This window comes from Erinaceus europaeus, chromosome 14 (genome assembly GCF_950295315.1).
Source record: "Erinaceus europaeus chromosome 14, mEriEur2.1, whole genome shotgun sequence".
In the NCBI taxonomy this organism is placed as follows: Eukaryota; Metazoa; Chordata; class Mammalia; order Eulipotyphla; family Erinaceidae; genus Erinaceus; species Erinaceus europaeus.
Genome location: NC_080175.1, coordinates 79,395,224 through 79,417,180, shown reverse-complemented (window position 1 = coordinate 79,417,180; position 21,957 = coordinate 79,395,224). Strand labels below are relative to the sequence as shown.

General features: G+C 49.9%; 1 protein-coding gene across 2 annotated transcripts in view; it reads right to left on the bottom strand.

Moving 5' to 3' along the window:
* Positions 1 to 2,397: 2,397 nt before the first annotated feature.
* ECE2 (endothelin converting enzyme 2) overlaps positions 2,398 to 21,957 on the bottom strand; it is a 54,986-nt gene continuing 35,426 nt past the window's right edge. For both annotated transcript variants that reach the window (XM_060172063.1, XM_060172064.1), the window contains 12 exons: positions 16,086 to 16,275; positions 12,085 to 12,227; positions 11,692 to 11,806; positions 8,995 to 9,105; positions 6,057 to 6,155; positions 5,881 to 5,958; positions 4,745 to 4,848; positions 4,483 to 4,593; positions 4,275 to 4,342; positions 3,952 to 4,142; positions 3,780 to 3,875; positions 2,398 to 3,234 (listed from right to left, as the gene is read on the bottom strand). In XM_060172063.1, coding sequence (XP_060028046.1) covers positions 3,058 to 3,234; positions 3,780 to 3,875; positions 3,952 to 4,142; positions 4,275 to 4,342; positions 4,483 to 4,593; positions 4,745 to 4,848; positions 5,881 to 5,958; positions 6,057 to 6,155; positions 8,995 to 9,105; positions 11,692 to 11,806; positions 12,085 to 12,227; positions 16,086 to 16,275 — 1,483 coding nt within the window. In that variant the 3' untranslated portion in view covers positions 2,398 to 3,057. The remainder of the gene's footprint in view (positions 3,235 to 3,779; positions 3,876 to 3,951; positions 4,143 to 4,274; positions 4,343 to 4,482; positions 4,594 to 4,744; positions 4,849 to 5,880; positions 5,959 to 6,056; positions 6,156 to 8,994; positions 9,106 to 11,691; positions 11,807 to 12,084; positions 12,228 to 16,085; positions 16,276 to 21,957) is intronic.

Here is a 21,957-nt window from a genome sequence, read left to right as displayed (position 1 = left end):
GGGAGGGGATGGGATACAGAGTTCCGGTGGTGGGAAGTGTGTGGAGTTGTACCCCTCTTATCCTATCGTTTTTGTCAGTGTTTCTTTTTTATAAATAAAATTAAAAAAAAAATTTTTTAAAAAGAAGTGTCCTCTCGGGGAATGAACTATCCTACCCATTAATGTATCAATAGCATGTACACATCACTGGCAATCACACACAAAAAGATCAATCTGTGGCCTAGGAGGCGGCACTGTGGATAAAGCACTTGTATAAAATGCAAGGTTCTGCGTCCAATGCCTAGCATCACAGGTACCAGAGCGAGTTCTGGTTCTCTCACCCTCTCTCATCAATCAGTCGATAAATTACTAATAATAATAATAATAATAAGTCTGCAGATGTGTAAATGGATGTGTGGATATAGAAGAACAGCACCCAGCAGAGCTGTGTGGAATACCAATACAAGGCCCACCTCCATCCCCTTCTGGAGAGAAGAGGCCCAGCCCACAGGCTCCCTGCCCCATGAGACCTCAAAGGTGTATGCAGGCAGTGAGCGAGGCTTGGGGATGGTGGCCTTTGAGACCTTGGGGTGACGCACAGTTTCTCAGTGACATGCAGTGTGGGGACCCTGAGCTCCTGGGTGGGGGGTATGCTACCTCAGCCAGGCCCTCCCTTCACTGCAGGGTAAGGAACACCCACCCTGCACTCAGAGCCTGGCCAGAGTCGGTGCTAGGCCTGGCTGCCAGTGCCAGTGGCAGGCAGTGACAGTCTCCCAGCTGCAGGACAGCCGGTGACACAGTATGGCCACCAGCAGGCAGAGGGTGTGCTCTCTCTGCTTCATACCATCACCCTCCAGTTTGTCTCACTGCCTGCTCCTGTGGTTTCTTTCTTTCTTTTAGACAGAAACCAAGAGGGAGGGTAGAGGCAGAGAGAGAGAGAGAGAGACCACAGCATTAAAGCTTCCTTCAATGTGATGATAGCTGGGCTCAAACTTGGGTCATGCACATGGCAAAGCCGGCTGGGACTTTAGATCTCAGTCTTAAATTCCAAGAGACATATGCACATCTATGTTCATAGCAGCACTATTCACAATAGCCAAAGAGAGGAAGCAGCCTAAATGTCTATCAAGACATTACTGGCTAAAGAAATTATGGGATAGTATGGTCCAGGAGGGAGTGCGGTGGATAAAGCATTGGACTTTCAAGCATGAAGTCCTGAGTTCAATACCCGGCAGCACATGTGCTAGAATAATGTCTGGTTCTTTCTCTCTCCTTCTATCTTTCTCATTAATAAATAAAATATATATATTTTAAAGTTATGGGATATAGGGGGCTGGGCGGTAGCGCAGTGCACATGGTGCAAAGCACAAGGACTGGCGTAAGGATCCCAGTTCGAGCCCCCGGCTCCCCACCTGCAGAGGGGTCGCTTCACGAACGGTGAAGCAGGTCTGCAGGTGTATATCTTTTCTCCCCCTCCCCTCCCTGTCTCCCCTCCTGTCTCCATTTCTCTCTGTCCTATCTAACAAAAATTACATCAATGACAACAATAATAACCACAACAACAATTTAAAAAAAGGGGGGGGGAGGAAATAGCCTCCAGGAGCAGTGGATTCGTGGTGCAGGCACCAAGCCTCAACAATAACCCTGGAGGAAAAAAAAGTTATGGGATCTATATTCCATGGAATACTACTCTGCAATCAAAAGATGATGATATTGTGTCTTTTGGGGCAAAATGGATGGAACTAGAGGTGATTATGCTTAGTGAAATAAGTAAAGAGATAAAAGACAACTATCGAGAGTCAGGCAGTAGCGCAGCGGGTTAAACACAGGTGGCGCAAAGCACAAGGACCAGCATAAGTATCCCGGTTCGAGTCTCTGGCTCCCCACCTGCAGGGGCTTCAGTGGTAAAACAGGTCTGCAGGTGTCTATCTTTCTCTCCCCTCTCTGTCTTCCCCTCCTCTCTCTATTTCTTTCTGTCATATCCAACAACAATAACAACAATAATAACTACAACAATAAAACAACAAGGCCAACAAAAGAGAATAAATAAATAAATAAAGATAAAAAGACAAACTACCAGGTGGTTTCACTCATTTGTGGAATCTAGAGAACTGATACACATGAACTTGAAAAAAACAAACAAAACAGAAGCAAGCAAACAGTTTCTAAGACTGTGAAAACGGTGGTGGTTTCTTTAGGACAGAACTTTAGTGGTGGGTGAGGCGTGGAACTACACGCTGTCATCCTAGAGTCTGGTAACCTATCCCTCACAAATAAAAATGCAAAAAGTTCAACAGATGTCAGTCTCATGTGTCTGGGGAGTGAGAAGGGGATGAGCTAGACGAGGGTAGGACGCGCAGGAAAGGTGCTCCGTGGGTATTTCAGGGAAGGGACGGAAGCAGGAGAGAGGCAGAGACAGCTGGCTGAGGAGCGGCTATTTATTGGCACAGGGTCCTACAGGGCCAAGAGCACTCCCGCCCCACCCACTTCTCTGCAAAAATAAACTCTCCCCTCCCTCTCCCTGCTCTTGCTACATTCTTGGACTGTCCAGGGGGTCGTCTGACACAGGAAGTAGTGGCTCCTCCCTGGACAGACTGTCCCTTCCCTGGGAGCCAGGCTGCTGGGGCAGTAGGCACCTTGTGAAGGCTGAGAGCTGGGCAGGTTGGTCTGTCACAGGGTAGTCGGGCAGCAGGACTGACAGCAGCAGTATAAGGAGCTGGGCCAGGAGGTTCTCCCACCCCAAGGTGGGGCTGGAAGGAGCACTGAGTGTGGAGGCTCCCACCCAGGTCCTTGGGGTCAGAGGACAGCAGGCCCGTGGCCAGCAGAGGTGAACTGCCTTCCATCCCCACCTCCCCAGGCCTCCTCCAGGCAGGATGACTAGGAGGGATGTCACAGTGAATGGTGGGAGCTCTGCAGGAGGCAGGGGCGCCCCCAAAGCAGAGGCACGATGTGGTGGCTGGGGGTGGGAGGGGGGGGACTGGGACTAGCTCTCACTTGTGGTGATGGAGGGGCCAGCCCTCTCCAAAGCCTAAAGCACACATGCCCCCCCATGCCCACCCACCTGCTCGCCTCCCAGGCCTACCACACCTCACACAGCTGCCCTGGGTTCATGGGGGAGCCAACAGGGCAGCCGAAGTGGTGCAGGAAGTCCCGAGAGTTGGAGAGGGTGCCCAGCACGCGGAAGCGGGCAGGGCTGTGGGGGTCCGTCACCAGCCCCTCGTGAGAGCTCTCGGGTGTGCGGACCGAACACCACACCTGCAGGCCGGGACAGACACGAGGACGCACGGTGTCCGGTGCAATCAAGCTTGAGGACACAGCCACCTCAGAGCCACCCCAGGGACACGGCCACCACTGCCCCAGCCTCTCTGCTCTGGAAAAGGGCTCAGTGCAGCCGGCTACACCCATTCTCCCTGGCCCCCAGCAGGCCTGGTGGAGCAGCCTTGGGCATTGGGGTGCCCAGATGGCAGCTCTGCTGGGAATCACAGGAGACCCTGCCTGAGTTCCGCTCTGCCACTTACTTCATTCCAGGGCAGCTCTGTCCCCAAGTTTTAGTTTCCTCCTCCACAGCCACCTCACAGGAACTTGATGAGGCTCACTCCTGCTCCCCCCACCCCCCCGCCCGGCAGCCCTGCCCTTGGAGGTCAGCAAAAGCCTGCAGGTGAGCCTTCCCTCTCTGGGCCTCTTCACAGGCTCCCTCAAGCCCAGCCAGGCCTCCTCAAATCTCCTTGGGAACCTCAGACCCCATCCCTCTTCTGCTTTCCTGCAGGCCCGAGGGAGGGGGGACCGGGAGGGGATGGTACCTGAGCAAATCCCACGAAGAAGAGCTGGTGGTTGGTGAGCCCCATGGCAGGCAGCCGCTGCTCCTCCCCGTGCTTCCTCAGCCATGCCTTGTAAGCCTGGGTTTGGGGGTGCCTGTCTGTCAGCCACCCACAGGGCCCTTTCCTAGGACGGGGCTGGCCGGCCAGCACTCACATTGTAGGCAGCCTTCAAGCCTCCGTTGTCAGCGATGTTCTCCCCCAGCGTCTGGCGACCATTGAGCCTCTCCCCATTGACCTGGTATTGGCTGTACTGTTCCTCCATGCAGGCCGTGTGGTTTCTGAAGGCCGCCAGCGACGTGTTCTGCCACCAGGGCCGAAGGTTCCCCTCCTTATCGTACTCTCTCCCTGAGGATAACCAACCAGGAACAGAACTCAGTCCCTGGGGGCCAGTGGACTCCAGGGACCTCAACTGCAGAGGCTCTGGTGTGTGTGAATGGAAAAGTCCAGGCCAGTGGGGACAGTCCCAGTGACCTCTACCTTGGTCATCAAAGGCATGTGTCAGTTCATGGCCCATCACCACACCGATGCCACCAAAGTTCAGCGCTCTGCAAGGTGAGGGACACTGAGTGAGGACAAGGTGGGCGGGATCTTCTGAACCCCATATCTGGCCCCACTCCCAGCTTAGCCGCTGGCACTGCCCCCCACCCCAGGCCCTGGCATCCAGTCCCTCCTGCCTCATACACACTTGGGGTGGTTGCGGGCGTAGAACGGGGCCTGTAGGATGCCAGCTGGGAAGACAATCTCGTTCTTGGTGGGTAGGTAGTAGGCATTCACCGTCTGGGGGGTCATGCTCCACCTGGGGGAGGGGCAGGGAGGAGCTGGCACTCCTGGCTCTTCCTCTGCCCCTCCCCAGCCCAGCCCAGCAGGCCTGACCTATTGCTAGGACCTGGCACCTCTGGTTAGGCCCCCCCCCCCATTGCCCCAGTGACTCCAGCCCCCATTCTCACTGGTCCCGGCTGGGAGGCTTGCGGAGCTGGTCAGCCATCACCTTAGCAGAGAAGTTGTACAGGTTCAACATGTTCTGGAAGAAGGAGTCTTCAGAAACCTCATACTATGGGAATGGTGTGAAGAAGAAAGCAAAAAAAAAAAAAGAGCACACTGGAGAAGATCGGAGTTCCTGTCTGGCTATAGTCTAGGCCCTCTGCAGCCTCAGTCAAGGGGAAGGGAAACAGCCAGCAAGTAATAGCTGCTAGGACTTGACAAGCATTCCTAGTACAGGAGCTTAATGTCTGATATCCTTTTATTTCCTGCTTTTAAAATACATATTTTATTTTAATGGGATGCAAAGGACACACACACACACACACCAGAGCACTGCTCAGCTTTGACATATTGTGGTGCAGGGGACTGAACCTGGGATCTCAGAGCCTAACCCTCACACATGAAAGTCTTTTGCAGAACCATTATGCTAGCTAGCTCTCTTGCCCTTATTCCCTCTTTTTTGTTTATTTATTTATTTATTTATTTATTAACACAAACTAGAAAAGAGAGAGATGGAGAGAGAATGAACCAGAGCACACAGGATAACAAAGATTGAATTCAGGACTTCATATGCCCAAGATCAGTGGGTACTCACCCATAGCTGCCTTCCAGGTATGGGGTGTGTGCTGGTGTGTGTGTGTGTGTGTGTGTGTGTGTGTGTGTGTGTGTGTGTGTGTGCGCGTGCGTGTGTGTCTAGAGCACTGATCATCTCTTGTTTACGGTAGGGAAGGGGACTGAACCAGGGGGCTCTGGTGTTTCAGGCATGAAAGTCTGTTGTGTGAGCCACTATGCCATTTCCTCAGCTCCTTTTCCTTTCATTCTCCAACACTCCAATTAGGACCCTCATTTCACAGATGAAGAAACTGAGGCCCGTGGGGGTTCTAGAGCTTGTCTGAGGTTAGGCAGTGACTTAGAGTCTAAGGCTAACAAGCACTCAGGACATACAGCCAGCCCTAAAGCCAAAGGGACTATCCAGTACCTCTCCTCCCCTCCCCTCCCCTTCCCTCCCCTCCCCACCCCAGGGTTCTAGTGAAGGAGCCGGAGAGCAGCCTCCCACCCCACCCAAGGATGGAACTCAGCACTTGTGTGCATAGGTACTCACCCCATCATAAACATCATCTAGCTCTTTGGGTTCCAGGATAAAGTCCGGGAAGCCAATCATGTCATAGATGGCATCTGCCTGGAGAGAGCAGGTTAAGGAGCTCCCTGCCCAGGCGCCGAAAGAGCTCTATCCCCACTCCATCTCCAGGTGGCGCCCCATCCCCGGCCATGGCTCACTTTCTCCTTGGCTGCCTGGCGGGTTTTCTCATCCATCCAAACCAGCTGACCCAGTGCCTCCTCAAAGGCCGAGCGGACCTCACTGATCATGCCCTCGGCCTGGGAGAGAGGGCGGAAGTCAGCTGCCACCCACATGCCAGAGTCCTTTCTCCCTGCCCACCTTGGCCTCCTTCCTGTCCTGCCTGAGCATCTGGAGAGAAGCACAGGCAAGAGGGATTTGCCAAGGTACTGGGGTTGTGGGTGGTTGCAGGTAATTCATCAAAAGCTTTAACTGATAAGCTAACAGAACAAAAGTTATCATTGAGTATCATGCACTGATTGTATCTGGTTATGAAAGGAAGGCATTAATAGCAGAAAGTTTGGAAAAGTGAGAGAAGACCACAGGCCAGTTTTATAAGCCTTCACTCAGAGATAACAAATGCTTGTCTTCCTGGCAGGATATACACAGATAACATGGGATTATATCGTGTGGCATATATATATATATATATATATATATATATATATATATATATATATATATAATTTATTCACAAGAAAGATAGGAGAGAAAGAACCAGACATCACTCTGGCACATGTGCTGCTGGGGATTGAACTCAGGACTTCATGCTTGAGAGTCCAGTGCTTTATCCACTGCGCCACCTCCCAGACAACGGCATATATATTTTTAAACTTCCATTTTTTTTTCACGTAGAGATAAATGGTCACCTTTTTTCTCTCTCTCATTTTTTTGCTTCTAGGGTTATCACTGGGGCTCGGTGCCTGCACAATGAATTGACTGCTGCTGTGACCATTTTTCCCATTTTTTGGATAGGACAGAGAGAAATGGAGAGAGGAGGGGAAGACAGAGAGGGAGAGAGAAAGATAGACACCTGCAGACCTGCTTCACTGCTTGTGAAGCAACTCCCCTGCAAGTGGGGGCTCGAACCAGGATCCTTGCAGGGGTCTTTGCACTTTGTACTATGTACACTTAACCTGGTGCACCACTGCCCAGCCACCCATCACTTATTCTTTATATATATTTTTTAAAGATTTATTTATGAGAGAGAACCAGAGTATCACTCTGGCAATTGTGATGATTGAACTTGGGATTGAACTTGGGACCTCATGTGGAGAGTCTAAGGCTTTATCCATTGAGCCTCCTCCCAGGTTATCATAAATTTGCAGTTCTTATTCAGCCTCATAATTATCCTCATCAAGATTAATTTTCCACTCCCCTGTGATTGGACTTGCATTTTTTCCCTTACAAATAACACCACCAGAAATATTCTTGTAAGAAATACCTTAAGCACATTCACTATGATATCCTAATAAATACATTTTCTTCTAATCACATAAGCAACAAACATCACTGTAGAAAACTAGGGAAATGGGGCTGAGTGGTGGTACACTTGGCTAAGTGCACAAATTAACACGCATGAGGACATGGATTTGAGCCCTCACACACCACCTGCAGGGGGGAAGCTTCACAAGTGGTGAAGCAGATCTGCAGGTGTCTCTCCTCTTTCTCCCTCCCTATCTCCTCTCCCTTCTTTCTTTTCTTCTCCTTCTTCTCCTTCTTCTCCTTCTCCTTCTTCTTTTTACCAAAGCACTGCTCAACTCTGGCTTATGGTGGTATGGGAGATTGAGCCTAGGACTCTGTAACATATGCACTCAACCAGGTGTGCCGCCACCCTGCCCCGAGCCTAGGACTTTGGAGCCTCAGGCATGAAAGTCTCTGTACAACCATTATGTTATCTTATGCTACCCCTGCCCTCTCCTCTCCCTTCTTTTTAAAAATTGTTTCATTTATTTATTTATTTCCTTTTGTTGCTCTTTTTTTATTGTTGTAGTTATTATTGTTGTTATTGTTGTTGTTGGATAGGACAGAGAGAAATGGAGAGAGGAGGGGAAGACAGGGGAAGAGAAAGATAGACACCTGCAGACCTGCTTCACCACCTGTGAAGCGACTCCCCTGCAGGTGGGGAGCTGGGGCCTTGAACCGGGATCCTTACGCCGGTCCTTGCATTTTGCGCCACGTGCGTTTAACCCGCTGAGCTACCACCCGACTCCCCTCCTCTCCCTTCTTAATTTCTCTGTGTCCTATCAAGTATAACAGAAAAATAAATAAATAAAAAAGAAAAGATGGCTACTGGTAGACTGAGCCCCAGTGATAATCCTAGTGGCAATAAAATAATAAATAAAAAGAAAAGAAAACTAGGAGAATACAGAAAGAAGTCCTGATAACCCCACCACCCATATTTAGCCAGGTAGCTTACTGATGACATTCCTTCCAGTTTTGTTCTGTTTTGCTGTCACCAGAGTTTCCCCAGGGCTCCAAGCCAACATAGTTCTGCCACCACTGGTGGATTCTTGTTTTTTGTTTTTTTTTTAAGTTTTCTGCCTCCAGGGTTATCCTTGGGACTACGAATCTGCACTACAAATTCACTGCTCATGGAGGCTATTTTTTCCTTTTTGTTGCCCTTATTGTTTATCGTTGTTGCTATTGTTGTTGGATAGGACAGAGAGAAATGGAGGGGAGGACTGAGAGAGGGAGAAGATAGATACTTGCAGACCTGCTTCACTGCTTGTGTGAAACGACCCCCCTACAGGTGGGGGGTTCTCTAACCGGGATCCTTGCACCGGTCCTCGTGCTTGGCACCACTGTACTACCGTCCCGCCCCTGTATTCGTTTTTTGTTTTTTTTTTCCAGATAGAGGGTGAGAGACAGAGAGCAAGGACAGGAGAGATACACGCAGTGTTCAATTTCTCATGAAGTTTCCTCTTTGCATAGTGCTGGTGGGTCCTTCCACACCGTAGAGTGGGAACTCTACCTAGTGAGCTAGCTCCCAGCCCCTCCTACTGACCCGCCCCACCATACGCAATGTCAGTGAATCTTGATTTAAAAAAAAAAAAAAAAGGAGGGGGAGGCAGCGCTGGCAGCACTTCAGAGACTCACGATCTCCTTGCTCCGCCGGTCAAACGTGGCCTTCACAAAGAGGGAGCCCAGAGCGAAGCCCAAGGCGTCGTCCGTGTTGGAGATGCAGGTCTGCCACCTCGGTGTGCAGGACTGCCAAGGGACAGGGCCTCTCAGAGATGGTTCAGTCCTCCCGCCAGCCCCTCTCAGCTCTGGACAACGGAGGCCCCGATGTGGGCCTCAGACTCTGAGGCAAATGAAGAGCAACAGCGTGAAGTGTGCCCACCCCTGCAGCCCAGCCTCGCAAGAAGCTCAGCTCTCCAAGAGCCCATTGGGTTCAGAAGTCATTGCTGGACTCCACTGCCTCATCTCACATTTGGTCAGTCTCCTCATGCCAGAAACCTGGGTTCTTCCACCTCCCTATCCAAGCATTCAATCTACCAACATAACGTGTGTTTTTTTCCCTCCAAGATTATTGCTGGGGCTCTGTGCCTGCACTACAAATCCACTGTTCCTGGAAGACATTTTTTCCCTTTTGTTGCCCTTGTTGTTATTATTATTGTTATTGTTGCTATTGCTGTTGTTGGATAGGACAGAGAGAAATCAAGAGAGAAGACAGAGAGGGGGAGAGAAAGATAGACACCTGGCAGGCCTGCTTCACTGCTTATGAGGCAACCTCCCTGCAGGTGGGGAGCAGGGGCTCGAACCAGGATCCTTACACCAGTCCCTGTGCTTCACACCTTGTGCACTTAACCCACTACACTACCAACCGCCCCCTACATTTATTTATTTTTAATTAATTAATTAATTTTTACCAGAGCACTACTCAGCTCTAGTTGATGGTGGTGCTGTGGATTGAACCTGGAACCTCAGAACTTCAGGTATGAGAGTCTGTTTGCATAACCATTATGCTGTCTCCCCCACCATTTATTATCATTTTAATTTTACATACTTTTATTTATTAATTTTGGATAGAGACAGAGAGAAACTGAGAGGGAAGGGGAAGTGATAGAGAGGGATAGAGAGAGACACCTGCATCATGAAGCATTCCCTCGGCAGGTGGGAATGAACCTGCAGGGGCTTGAACCTGAGTCCTTGCGCACTATAATGAGTGTGCTCAACCGGGTGTGCCACCACCTGGCCTATTACTATTATTATTATTTACCAAGGCATGTCTCAGTCCTGGTTTATGGTGGTGCAGAGGATTGAATTTGGGGCCTGGGAGTCTCAGGCATGAAAGTCTGTTTGCATAACCATTATGCTATCTCCTTTGTCCTTTACCATCATTTCAACCAACTCCACTTCTTACTATCTCTCGTCACCTCAAATGTCCCTCCTCTGCCCTCCAACACTACCATCTCTGGTCTGAAGATTGCTGTGGCCTCCTATCTCATCTCAGCCCGGTCCATTCATCCTCCACAGACCAGCCAGAAACTCTAACACACAAATCTATTATTACCCCTCTGCTGAAAACCCACAGGTCCTCATCCTTGAACTAATCCAAACTTCTTTTTTAGATAGACACACAGCGAGTGAGAGGCCACAGCACCAAGGCTTCCTTCCATATGGTAGGGGCTGGGCACAAACCTGGCTTGTACACATGGCAAAGCAATGCACTGTCCGTCCACACGGGCTATTTCACTGAGGGCTGGGCTTGTTAGTACAGTAGCCAAGCCCCTTCATGAACTGCTGGAGGCTCAGTTCACCACCCTCAAGTCTCCAGTTGCTCCATTCTCAGTCTCATGGCAGGACACTTTCACAGTCATTATGTCTTGGGGATTTGTTCAGTTGCTTCTTCCAGGAATGTCCTTCCTTCCTTGCTTTCTGGGAAACCTCTATCTTTTCTTTTTAAACTACATGTGTGAGTGTGCACATAAGAGAGAGATGGGGGTGGGGCGGGAGGGACACCCCACGGAACTGCTCCATTTACAGTGGTCAGTTTGGTTAGGTCTGTCTTTGCTTTTTGCTTGTTTTCGACCTCCAGGATTATCACTGGGGCTCAGTGCCAGCACTACAAATCCACTGCTCCTGGCAGCCACTTTTCCCATTTGAGAGGGAAATAGAGAGGGAAAGAGATAGACACCTGCAGACCTACTTCTCTGCTTATGAAGCATCTCCTGCAGATGGGGAGCCAGGGGCTCAAACCCAGATCCTTGCACTTAGTACTATGTGTGATTTACCTGGTGCACCACTGCCCGGCCTCCTGTCTTTGTTTTTATAAGGTGCATGAAAGCAAATCCAGGGTCTCCCACAAGCAAGGCACGTGCTTGGCTACTAAGTCACCTTCCTGGTTCCAGAAAACTTATCCTTCAAGTGTCACCTTGTCAGAGCAATCTTTCCGGATGCCCCCAGTTGAATGTGCTGTCCCACTCAATAGGAGCAATCATCCCCCCAAATGTAACCTGCTTAGCTTGTGAGGCCATGTCCCTCACCTGAACTAAAATGTATATTCAACTTCCTCACTACTGCCCACACATATCAGCAGGTGCTTTGCTTACATTAACTCAGTTCTCATGGCACCTCTGCAAGGGGTTTCCTGACCTACACACCAGGGGGTGGGGAACTGGAGGGGCCTGGTGGTCTTCCCCAGCTCCTATGGGGAAAGAAGGAAGGATTTGGGTGCAACCCAGATCAGCATGGTCCCTAACCCCATGCTCTAGAGGATACCATGAGGTAATGGTGCCCAACACACAGTAGGTATGCAGCATGAGCTAGACTGGGCAGGGTCAGGAAGCCCACCTTCTTGGTACCATAGAGGGTCTCCAGAAGCTTCCCTTGTGCAGCCTCAAAGCGTCGGTCTAGGCTGGAGGTTGTCTTCTGTACCAGGTTCCAGATCAGGTAATTGTTCAGGACGCTGGCACCCAGATAGAACAGGAGGAAAGGACAGGCAGGGTACTGAGTCCCTTCCAAACCATCGAGCTAGTGCATGAATAGGAGTCCCAGATCTCTCCCTGGCCCTGCCTGCAGAACCCCCCAGTCCAGGGAAATGGCCTACAGAATCCTGTTTTAGTGTTTGGGATGCCCATAACCTGGGCAACTGTGCCCAGTCCCTACACCCAGTCCTTGTCTGGGACCTGCAGAGCCCTGAGCACCTCTACTCCCCCTTTCCCCCCCAACAGGGCTGTCCCACACCTGGGTTCAGTGTGGTTGATAAGCTCCGACACCTGCTGCAAATAATCCGTTCCATACACCACCAGAGGCTCAGAGTCCCCCAGCTCCAGGGGGGTCAGCAAGAAAGACAAGAACTCCAGCCAGTCCACAGAGGGGGCCAGGGCCTGAGAGAAACAAACAAAACAAAATCAAGCCTCCCTGCCTACGGGCCTGGGCCTGGCTTCTAGCCTACGATGCCACACCCAGTGGCATGCTAAAGCCTGGGAGCCTGTCCATCATCACCATAGCAACAGCCAGCAGCTGTTAAACCATGGTGGGGGTGGGGCTCAATCTGAGAGCCTTTTCACTTTTTATTGCCAGCAGGGTTATTACTGGGGCTCTGGGCCTTCATGACACACCTACCACTCCCAGTGGCTTTTTTTTTTTCTTCTTCTTCTTCTTCTTCTTCTTCATAAACAAAAAGAAATTGAGAAGGAAGGAAGAGACAGAGAGGGAGAGAGAAAAAGAAACACTTGCAGCCCTGCTTTACAGTCCTTGAAGTTTCACTCCTACAGGAGGGCTGGGGGCTTGAACAGAGGTACACCATAGCCCCCGAGCACTTTTTTTTTTTAACCAGAGCACTGCTCAGCTCTGGCTTATGGTGGTGCAGGGAACTGAACTTGGGGGCTTCAGACATGAGTTTTTTTTTTTTTTTTTTTTGCATCCAGGGTTATTGCTGGGGCTCAGTGCCTGCACCATGAATCCACTACTCCTGGAGGCCATTTTCCCCCTTTTGTTGTCCTTGTTGTTGTAGCCTTGCTGTGGTCATTATTGTTGTTGATGATGTCGTTCGTTGTTGGATAGGACAGAGAGAAATCGAAAGAGGAGGGGAAGACAGAGAGGGTGAGAGAAAGACACCTGCAGACCTGTTTCACCGCCTGTGAAGCGATTCCCCTGCAGGTGGAGAGCCGGGGGCTCGAACCGGGATCTTTACACCAGTCCTTGAGCTTTGCACTACGTGCACTTAACCTGCTGTACTACCGCTCGACCCCCATACATGAGTCTTTTTGCATAACCATTATGCTATCTAACTCCCCTCCAAACATTTTTTTTTTTTTTTTGTCTCCAGGGTTATCGCAGGGGCTCAGTGACTGCACTATGAATCCACTGCTCCTGTGACTTTTTTTGGTCCAATTCTTTGAGAAATTGAGAGAGGAAGACAGAGAGGGAGAGAGAAAGACAGACACCTGCAGACCTGCTTCACTGCTTGTGAGGCGACCCCCCTAAAGAGGCTCAAACTGAGATCCTTGCGACGGTCCTTGCACTCAGTACTATGCACACTTAACTTGGTGTGCCACTGACTGCCTGCCCCTCCCTGTCCCCAGTCATTTTTTAGACAAGGACAAACATTATGTGTGATACAGGGTTGAGTCCCACGGACTCTCACTTGTGTTCAAAGCCACGGGTGAAATAACACTGTCCTGACACCACTTGGGGTCCCCACGTCCCTGGCTGCTCTTCCAGCCCACCCCCCAACTTCTCCAAATTCTGCAACAGGAGTGAGGTCTGGTGCCCTAAGGTCCCTCCAAGAAACGCTGGCTTTTCTTTCTTTTTCTTTTTCTTTATTCTGTTTTATTTGGTGAAGACCTTGTTTACTTCTCATGAGAATAAGTTTCACATGAGAGAAACAGAGAACTCAGAGCACCACCAGGTGAGTATGGTGCCTGGGATGGAACCTGGTGTCTCAGGCATGCGAGTCTTGTGCTCTGCCAGCTAAGCTACTCCCCCAGCTACTGATGAAAAGCTTGCTTTCTTCTGCTTGTTTTGTGGACATCTCCTAGGTTTCTTTTTTCTTTCTGAGTATTAGCGCATCCCTTGGTACTGGCTATTGGTGACGCCAGGACTGAACCTGGAGCCTCTATAATGCAAGTCCTATGCTTTACCACTGTGATATCTCCTTGGTCCAAGTTGTTGTCAATTTGTTTTTATTTTAATGAGGGGGCCAAGTGGTGGCACACCTGTTAATAAGCATACGTATTACCATGCAAGAGGACCCAGGTTCAAGCCCCCACTTCCCACCTTCATTGGGGATGCTTCATGAGCAGTACAGTAAAGCAGGTCTACATGTGTCTTTCTTTCTCTCTCCCTCTTTATCTCCTTCTCCTCTCTCAATTTCTCTGTCACATAAAATCGAAAAAAGGGGGGCAAGCAGTGGCACACATGGTTAGGTGAATACATTATAGTGTGCAAGGACCCAGGTTCAAGCCCCCTGGTCCCTACTTGCAGGAAGGAAAGCTTCCTGAGTGGTAAAGCAGGGTTTAGGTGTCTCTCTCCCTCTCTATCTCCTCCTCCTCTCTCAATTTCTCTGTCTCTATCTAATAATAAGTACATATATGGAAAAACTGGCTGCCAGGAGTGGTGAATTCATCATGCAGGACGAACAAGCCCCATCAATAAGCCTGGTGCCAAAAAAAAAAAAAAGAGGAGGCCAGGCAGTAGCTGGTTAAGAGCACATGGTGTGAAGCGCAAGGACCAGAGTAAGGATCCCAGTTCGAGCCCCTGGCTCCCCACCTACAGGGGGTCACTTCACAGGTGGTGAAACAGGTCTGCAGGTGTCTATCTTTCTCTCCACCTCTCTGTCTTCTTGTCCTCTCTCGATTTCTCTCTGTCCTATCCAATGACAGTGACAGTAATAGCAACAATAATAACCACAACAATGATAAACAACAAGGGCAACAAAAGGGGAAAAAATAGCCTCCAGGAGTAGTGGATTAATAGTGTTAAGCCCCAACGATAACCCTGGAGGCAAAAAAAAAAAAGAGAGAGAGAGAGAGAAAGATAAACACACACACACACACACACACACACATACCAGAGCACTGTTCTGCTCTGGCTTATGATGGTGTTGGAGTTTGAACCTGGGACTTTAGAACCTCAGGCATGAAAGCCTTTTGCAGAACCATCATGCTGTCTCCCCTGCTCTTGCTGTAGATGTTTAAGTACTCCTCCCTCTACACATCCCCAGATAATGTGAAAGGGACAGCAGATGGCCCAGTGGGAGGTGAGCTAGCAGCTCAGGAGGTGGTGGCTGCAATATTGGACTTGGAAGCATGAGGTCCAGAGTTTTATTGTCAACACCTGCCAGGATGATGCTCTGCTTCCCTCTCTCTCTCTCTCTCTCTTTCTCTCTCTCTCTCATATAATTAAGTACAATCCTTTTGAAATTTTAATAAAGCAGGATCTGGGTAATGGAGTATCCAGCTGAGTGTACCTGTTACCATATATAAGAACCTTTGAGTCCCTGCCACCCACCTTCAGGGGGGATGCTTCATGAGCAGGGAAGCAAATCTGCAGGTGTCTCTCTCTCTCCATCTCTATGTCCCCCTCCTCTCTCAATTTCTCTCTGCTCTATCAAATTAAACAGAAAGAGCAATAACCCTGGTGGTAGGAAGAAAGAAAGGAAGGAAGATGGAAGGAAACTAAGAAAGAAATAATGGAAGGAAGGAAGGAAAGAAAGGAAGGAAAGAAAGGCCCGGTGGTGGCACACATGGTTGAGCACACGTTACAGTGCACAAGGACCAGGTTCAAGCCTCCAGTCCCCACCTGCAGGGAGAAAGCTTTGTGAATGGTGAAGCAGGGCTGCAGGTCTCTCTCTCTCTCTCTCTATATATATATATGTGTGTGTGTGTGTGTGTGTGTGTGTGTGTGTGTGTGTATCCTCCTCTCTTTATTTCTGGCTCTCTCTATCCAAGATAAAAGAAAATTATTTCTGGCTCTCTCTATCCAAGATAAAAGAAAATAAAAATATTTTTAAAACAGAGAAAGGGAAAGAGGAAAGAGAGAGAAAGAAAAGATAAAAATAAAGCACGAGAGGTGAGCAAAAGCAGACACTTCTGTTCCAGCAGCAGTGCAGCTGGGTCTTCCCAGAGAGCCAGAGAACCAGGCAAAGTTTGGTGGCCCCAGGCAGTGGCCTGAAAGAAATCTAGGCAAGGTCCCCTACCCCCCCCCCCCCGCCAGGTGGCTCCTGTCCCCGCCTACCCCACCTGCAGCTCCGCGATGCTCATCTTATGGTAGATCTTCTCCTCATCCCGACGCTGGTCCTGGGGTGCCGTGATGTTGGCCAGCTGCACCTCCAGCTCTAGCACCTGCCGCATCTGCTCCCGCGTGGAGGCTGGCTGCCCGCCCAGCAGCAACCCCAGCTCCTCCATGTAGTCCAGGTAGGCCCGCCAGCACCTGCCAAGGCCCCTGTCAGCTCCACAGCCCGCTGCCTGCTGCCCAGACTCACCCAGGTGGGCAGGGCTGGCTCTGCTTGCAGTCAAGTCTCCCCCTGTGCAGAGGTGCTCTGTCGGAGGACCCTGTTTCCTGTCTGTCCTACTGCTCACCACCATCTGCAGCATCACATTGATTTGTCACCGATGCCCCCAAGAAGGTGAAGTTCCAACAGGGCACAGTTCTGAGTCATGACAGCTTACCCACCCCCAGGGCTGGAGCAGGGCTGAGCACAGAGCGGGGCCCTGTGAACATGGGCCCGTGGGTGGTCCAGCTGCCACATGGCCCTCTCTTTTCTTTATTTTATTTTATTTTATTTATTTATTATCTTATTCATTTGACAGAGACAGTCAGAAATTGAGTGGGAAGAGGGTGATAGAGAGGGAGATAGACAGAGACACCTGCAGCACTGCTTCACCACTGCAGGTGGGGACCAGAGGCGGGAACCTGGGTCCTTGAGCATTGTAACATGTGCTCTCAACCAGGTCCGCTACCACCCAGCCCCTCTTTATTTATTTTAACGAGGAAAAAGATTCATAGAGACACAGAAAGACCAGAGCAATGCTCGGCTTTGGCTTATGGTGGTGCTGGGGCTTCAACATGAGACCTCAGAGCCTCAGGCATGAAAGTCTCTTACAGAACCATGGTGCTGTCTCCTCAGCCCACTGCTCTGCCTTTTCTTTCCTACCTTGTTTTGTTTTTTATGCTGCCCTAGGGAGTAACCCAAGGGTTTTGGCTGTATCTATAAAGAACCACATAGATGTCTCCAGACATATCCACATATATATAATTTTCATTTTATCTTAGCCAAATCATTGCTCCTCTCTGACTTATGGCGGTACAGGGGATTGCTCTGGGAATTTTAAGCCTCAGCCATGAAAGCCTTGCAGAATCACTGCATTATCTTCTAGGCCAGGCTCCGTTTTTCTTTCCTCCCTCACTCCCTTTTTTTTTGGTCATCACTGGGATTTCACCACTCAGGGTCAATGTTCTCAGACTGAACGAGAAGACAAGGGGCCAGGTGGTGGTATGCCTGGCTGAGCATGCACATTACAGGTTCAAGTCACCAGTCCCCACCTGCAAGGGAGAAGTTTCACGAATAGTGAAGCAGTGTTGTAGATCTCTCTCTCGCTCACCCACCCTCTCGATTTCTCTATTGAACAAACAATTTTTTTTTTTTATAAAGAGGAAGAAAGAGAAAAGGAGAAAAACCATACCACCAAAGTTCCCCTCTATGGTGTTCCAGGAATTAGAACGAAGGTCATATATGGCAAAGCCAGTGCCCTCTCAGATATGCTATCTTGCCAGCCCTTGCCTTCCTGTCATGCAAAGAAAGCCCTTTGAGCTTGCTGTCTTTCTTTCTTTTTTCAAAGGCTTATTTTATGAGACAGAGATGGAGGGAGGGGGAAGAGAGATGTCAAAACATCACTCTGGTGCACACAGTGCCAGGGATCCAACTTGGGACCTCACACTTGTGCATTCAAAACTCTACACTGTGCTACCTCACCAACCACAAGATCTGAGTGGACCCCGTGGGGAGTGTAATCCACATGATGCCAATCCTCTTCCACCTCTCCTCCTGCTGGCCTCACACCTTGCTTCCTCCCTTCCAGCAGCACTTGGTGGCCATGAGGACATATCCGTGGCACCCACTCTCTGTCGTTGCTATAAATGTGACATCTCTTTCACACACACGACTACAGAAGGCAAGCCTCAGTTTTCCCTTAAATTCACAGGCCAGGAAACGAGGCTGGGAAGGTTCTGTGGTTTGACTCCTACCACAGACTCGCAGCTGGCAGAGTCCAACTATACCCAGGCCTGATGCCCAGGGCTCTGCTGGCACTGAACTCTGTAAGGGCAGGGTGTGTGTGCCTCATTCTTCACCATGGCCTTGGGCTCTGTGCCTGGTGCTCGGTAAACACCTCAAGAATGAAGGGGTGAAGCATGCAAAAGGCCCCTCCGCATGGCATCCACTGAGGCCAGCTTTCTGTCCCCGTGCTGATCCTCTCTGAGGCATTTTGTGCCGCAGCTGCACAGAGAGCTGCAGGCCAGACTCCCTCCTGTTGGCCCCCACAGTGGGACCCAGCTCTGCTCCCCGTCTTTTAGCTTTCCTTGTTATTTCTTTGAGGGGTTAATGTTCAGCCTGACCCATAATGTTCCTGCACACCTCACTTCTTCTTCTTTTTTCTGTCTTTCTTTTTTTTATTATTATTTTATTGTCACCAGGGTTATTGCTGGGGCTTGCTGCCATCACTACAAACTATCACTCCCATTGGCCACTGTTTCTGGCCTTCTTCTTATTTTTTTATTTGACTGGACAGAGAGAAGTTGAGAGGGGCAGGGGAGGTAAAGAGGTAAGAGAAACAGAGACACCTGCAGACCTGCTTCACCACTCCTGAAACATCCCCCTTGTAGGTGGGGAGCTGGCATTAGAACCTGTTCCTTGCACATGGTGATATGTATGCTCAAACAAGTGCCCCCACCTCATTTTCTTTTTAGATAAAGGGTGAGGAGGGCTGGTTGCTGGTGCACCTAGTTAAGTATGCATGTTACTATGACAAAGGACTTGGGTTCAAACTCCATTTCCACCTGCAGGAGGGAAGCTTCATGAGCAGTGAAGAGAGTTACAAATCCATCTCTATCTGCCTGTCTCTATCTCTCAATCTCTCTCTGTCCTATCAAATTAAATTAAATTATATTATTATTGTTATTACCAGAGCACTATTCAGCTCTGGCTTATGGCAGTGCTGGGGATTGAACTTGGGATTTTAGAGCCTCAGGCATGAGAGTCTCTCTGCATAACCATTACACTATCTACCCCCAACCATTAATTAAATATTTTAAAAAGTAGATAAAGTGTGAGAGGGACAGAGAGAAGAAGGAGAGACACCACTTGTGAAGCTTCCCCTTTGCATAGTGCTCCCATGTGGTGACTGAGGGGCTCGAACCTGGGTCCTCGTACATGGGAAAGTACATGCTCTGTCAGGTGGGCTGTCTCCTGCTGTCCTCCTGACCTCACTCTTCCCTTTTCTCTTGCCTCTCCTAAGCCTTCATCATGCTGCCACGCTCATCCTTCTCCAGACACCACCAGGCTCTCACAGCCCTCTGCACAGAGACTGTACCCATGTGTCTATGACGGACAGCTCTGCCCCAGACCTCTGCCACTTGGAGCAGAAGCTCATGGGCAGGGGGCCGGGCGGTGGTGCAGTGGGTTAGGCGGTGGCGCAGTGGGTTAAGCGCATGTGGTGCAAAGCACAAGGACCGGCGTAAGGATCCCAGTTCGAGCCCCCAGCTCCCCACCTGCAGGGGACTTGCTTCACAGGCGGTGAAGCAGGTCTGCAGGTGTCTATCTTTCTCTCCCCCTCTCTGTCCTCCCCTCCTCTCTCCATTTCTCTCTGTTCTATCCAACAACGATATCAGTAACAACAACAACAATAGCTTTGGTGTCCTGGAGACTCTCTATATATATTAAAACACTAAAAATTGGGAGTCAGGTGGTAGTGCATCGGGTTAAGTACAGGTGGTGCAAAGCACTAGGACCAGCATAAGGATCCCGAATCAACCTCCCAGCTCCCTACCTGCAGAGGAGTTGCTTCACAAGCAGTGAAGCAGGTCTGCAGGTGTCTATCTTTCTCTCCCCCTCTCTGTCTTCCCCTCCGCTCCCCATTTCTCTCTGTCCTACCCAACAACGAACATCAACAATGGTAATAATAATAAACACAATGAGGCTACAACAACAAGGGCAACAAAAGGGGGAATAAATGGCCTCCAGGAGCAGTGGATTAATGGTGGAGGCACCGAGCCCAGCAATAACCCTGGAGGGGAAAAAAAAAAAAAAAAAGGAAGCTCGTGGGCAGGCAAAATAGCTCACTTGGAGAGTGTGTTGCCTTGCCATGTTCATGACCCAGGTTGGAGCCCAGCACTCATCGCACTGAAAGAAGCTTTGGTGCTGTGTTCTCTTTCACTCTCCGTCTCTATCTAAATATAAATACATCTGACTTGTACCAGGTGGTAGAGCTGGGAGAAAAGGTCTAATGCCAACATCTGCCTCTCTCCTGTCACCTCACTCAGTCTCCTCTTCTCCCATGTGACTTAAGTTGGCTCTTCCTAGAGACACCCCGATTCTCCCAGAACCCCTCCATTCCACCACCATTTGGACTACTTTACCTGGTCTTCATCTTCTGCTTTTTAAAAAATGTATTGGGGAGTCGGGCGGTAGCGCAGTGGGTTAAGCGCAGGTGGCGCAAAGCGCAAGGACCGGCGTAAGGATCCGGGTTCCAGCCCCCGGCTCCCCACCTGCAGGGGAGTCGCTTCACAGGCGGTGAAGCAGGTCTACAGGTGTCTATCTTTCTCTCCCCCTCTCTGTCTTCCCCTCCTCTCTCCATTTCTCTCTGTTCTATCCAATAACAACCACATCAATAACAACAACTTTAATAACTACAACAACAATAAAAAAAGACAACAAGGGCAACAAAAGGGAAAATAAATAAATAAAATTTTAAAAAAATGTATTTATTAGATAGAGACAGAGAGAAACCGAGAAGGGAGGTGGAGATAGAGATAGAAGGAGACATCTGCAGCCCTGCTTCACCACTTGTGAAGCTTTCCCCTGCAGGAGAGGAACAGGGTCTTGAACCTGGGTCCTTGCGCACTATAATGTGTGCCTAACCAGGTGCACCACCACCTGGCCCCCATCCTCTGCTTTTATAATACCCAACCACCAATAATTTACAGCTCTGGCTTGGTTTGGGGAAGGGGGTGCATGAAATGAAGCCCAGGACCTCACAGGCAGATCATGAGCCCCTCCTCCGAGCTACATTCCCAGCCCTTGATGCGGGCCTGATCAAGTCTTCTGCACTTACCCTTTCGATTCCTCTGTCTGGTGCTTACAGACTCAAAGCCTGGAACACCTTAGGTGTTAACTGCTCTCCAGTTCCCTCCCTTGCAGCTACATTTCACTCCTCTGTCAGACTGGCTTTCCAAGGCACTGCTCACTGAAGCACTTCTCTCCAGCTCTGGAGCAAGTTGTGGCTTCCTAGCTCCAGTCAGCTATCCAGGCAGCACTTGAGGGCTGGCGACATAGCTCACTTGGCTATTTCTTTGCACCTAGTCCTGACTCTCCTTCCCAGCTTCTCACCCTGCTGACATCTCTACATTTTGCCAAACTGACCCCTCCCCAGGTCCAGACCTGCCCTAGCCTTTCTTCTTCATTCGGTTCTCTGTCCCCAGCACTCCCTCACCCACTCCTAGGTAACTTACATGGCCCACCCCCAACTCAATCTCACCGAATAAGCTTTGGCTACCTGCATCTATCTATCCTGAGTCTCAGAGACCATTCTTAGCTTTGAAGGGCTGTGAACCCATCTACACTGAAAGCATCCTGTAGGCATGGCTCTAAAACAGACCCCCTTCCCCAATGGTGGTCTGGGAGGTGGTGCAGTGGACAAAGTGTGGGACTGACAAGCACGAGGTCCCAAGTTTGAATCTCAGCATCACATGTACCACAGTGATGCTCTGGTCCTCTCTTGCTCTCCTCTCTATCGTTAAGGAATAAACGAGTCTCCAGCCTGGGAGGTGGTTCCATAGATAAGGCATTAGATTCTCAGACATGAGGCTGTGAGTTTGATCCCTGGTTTTGCCAGACTG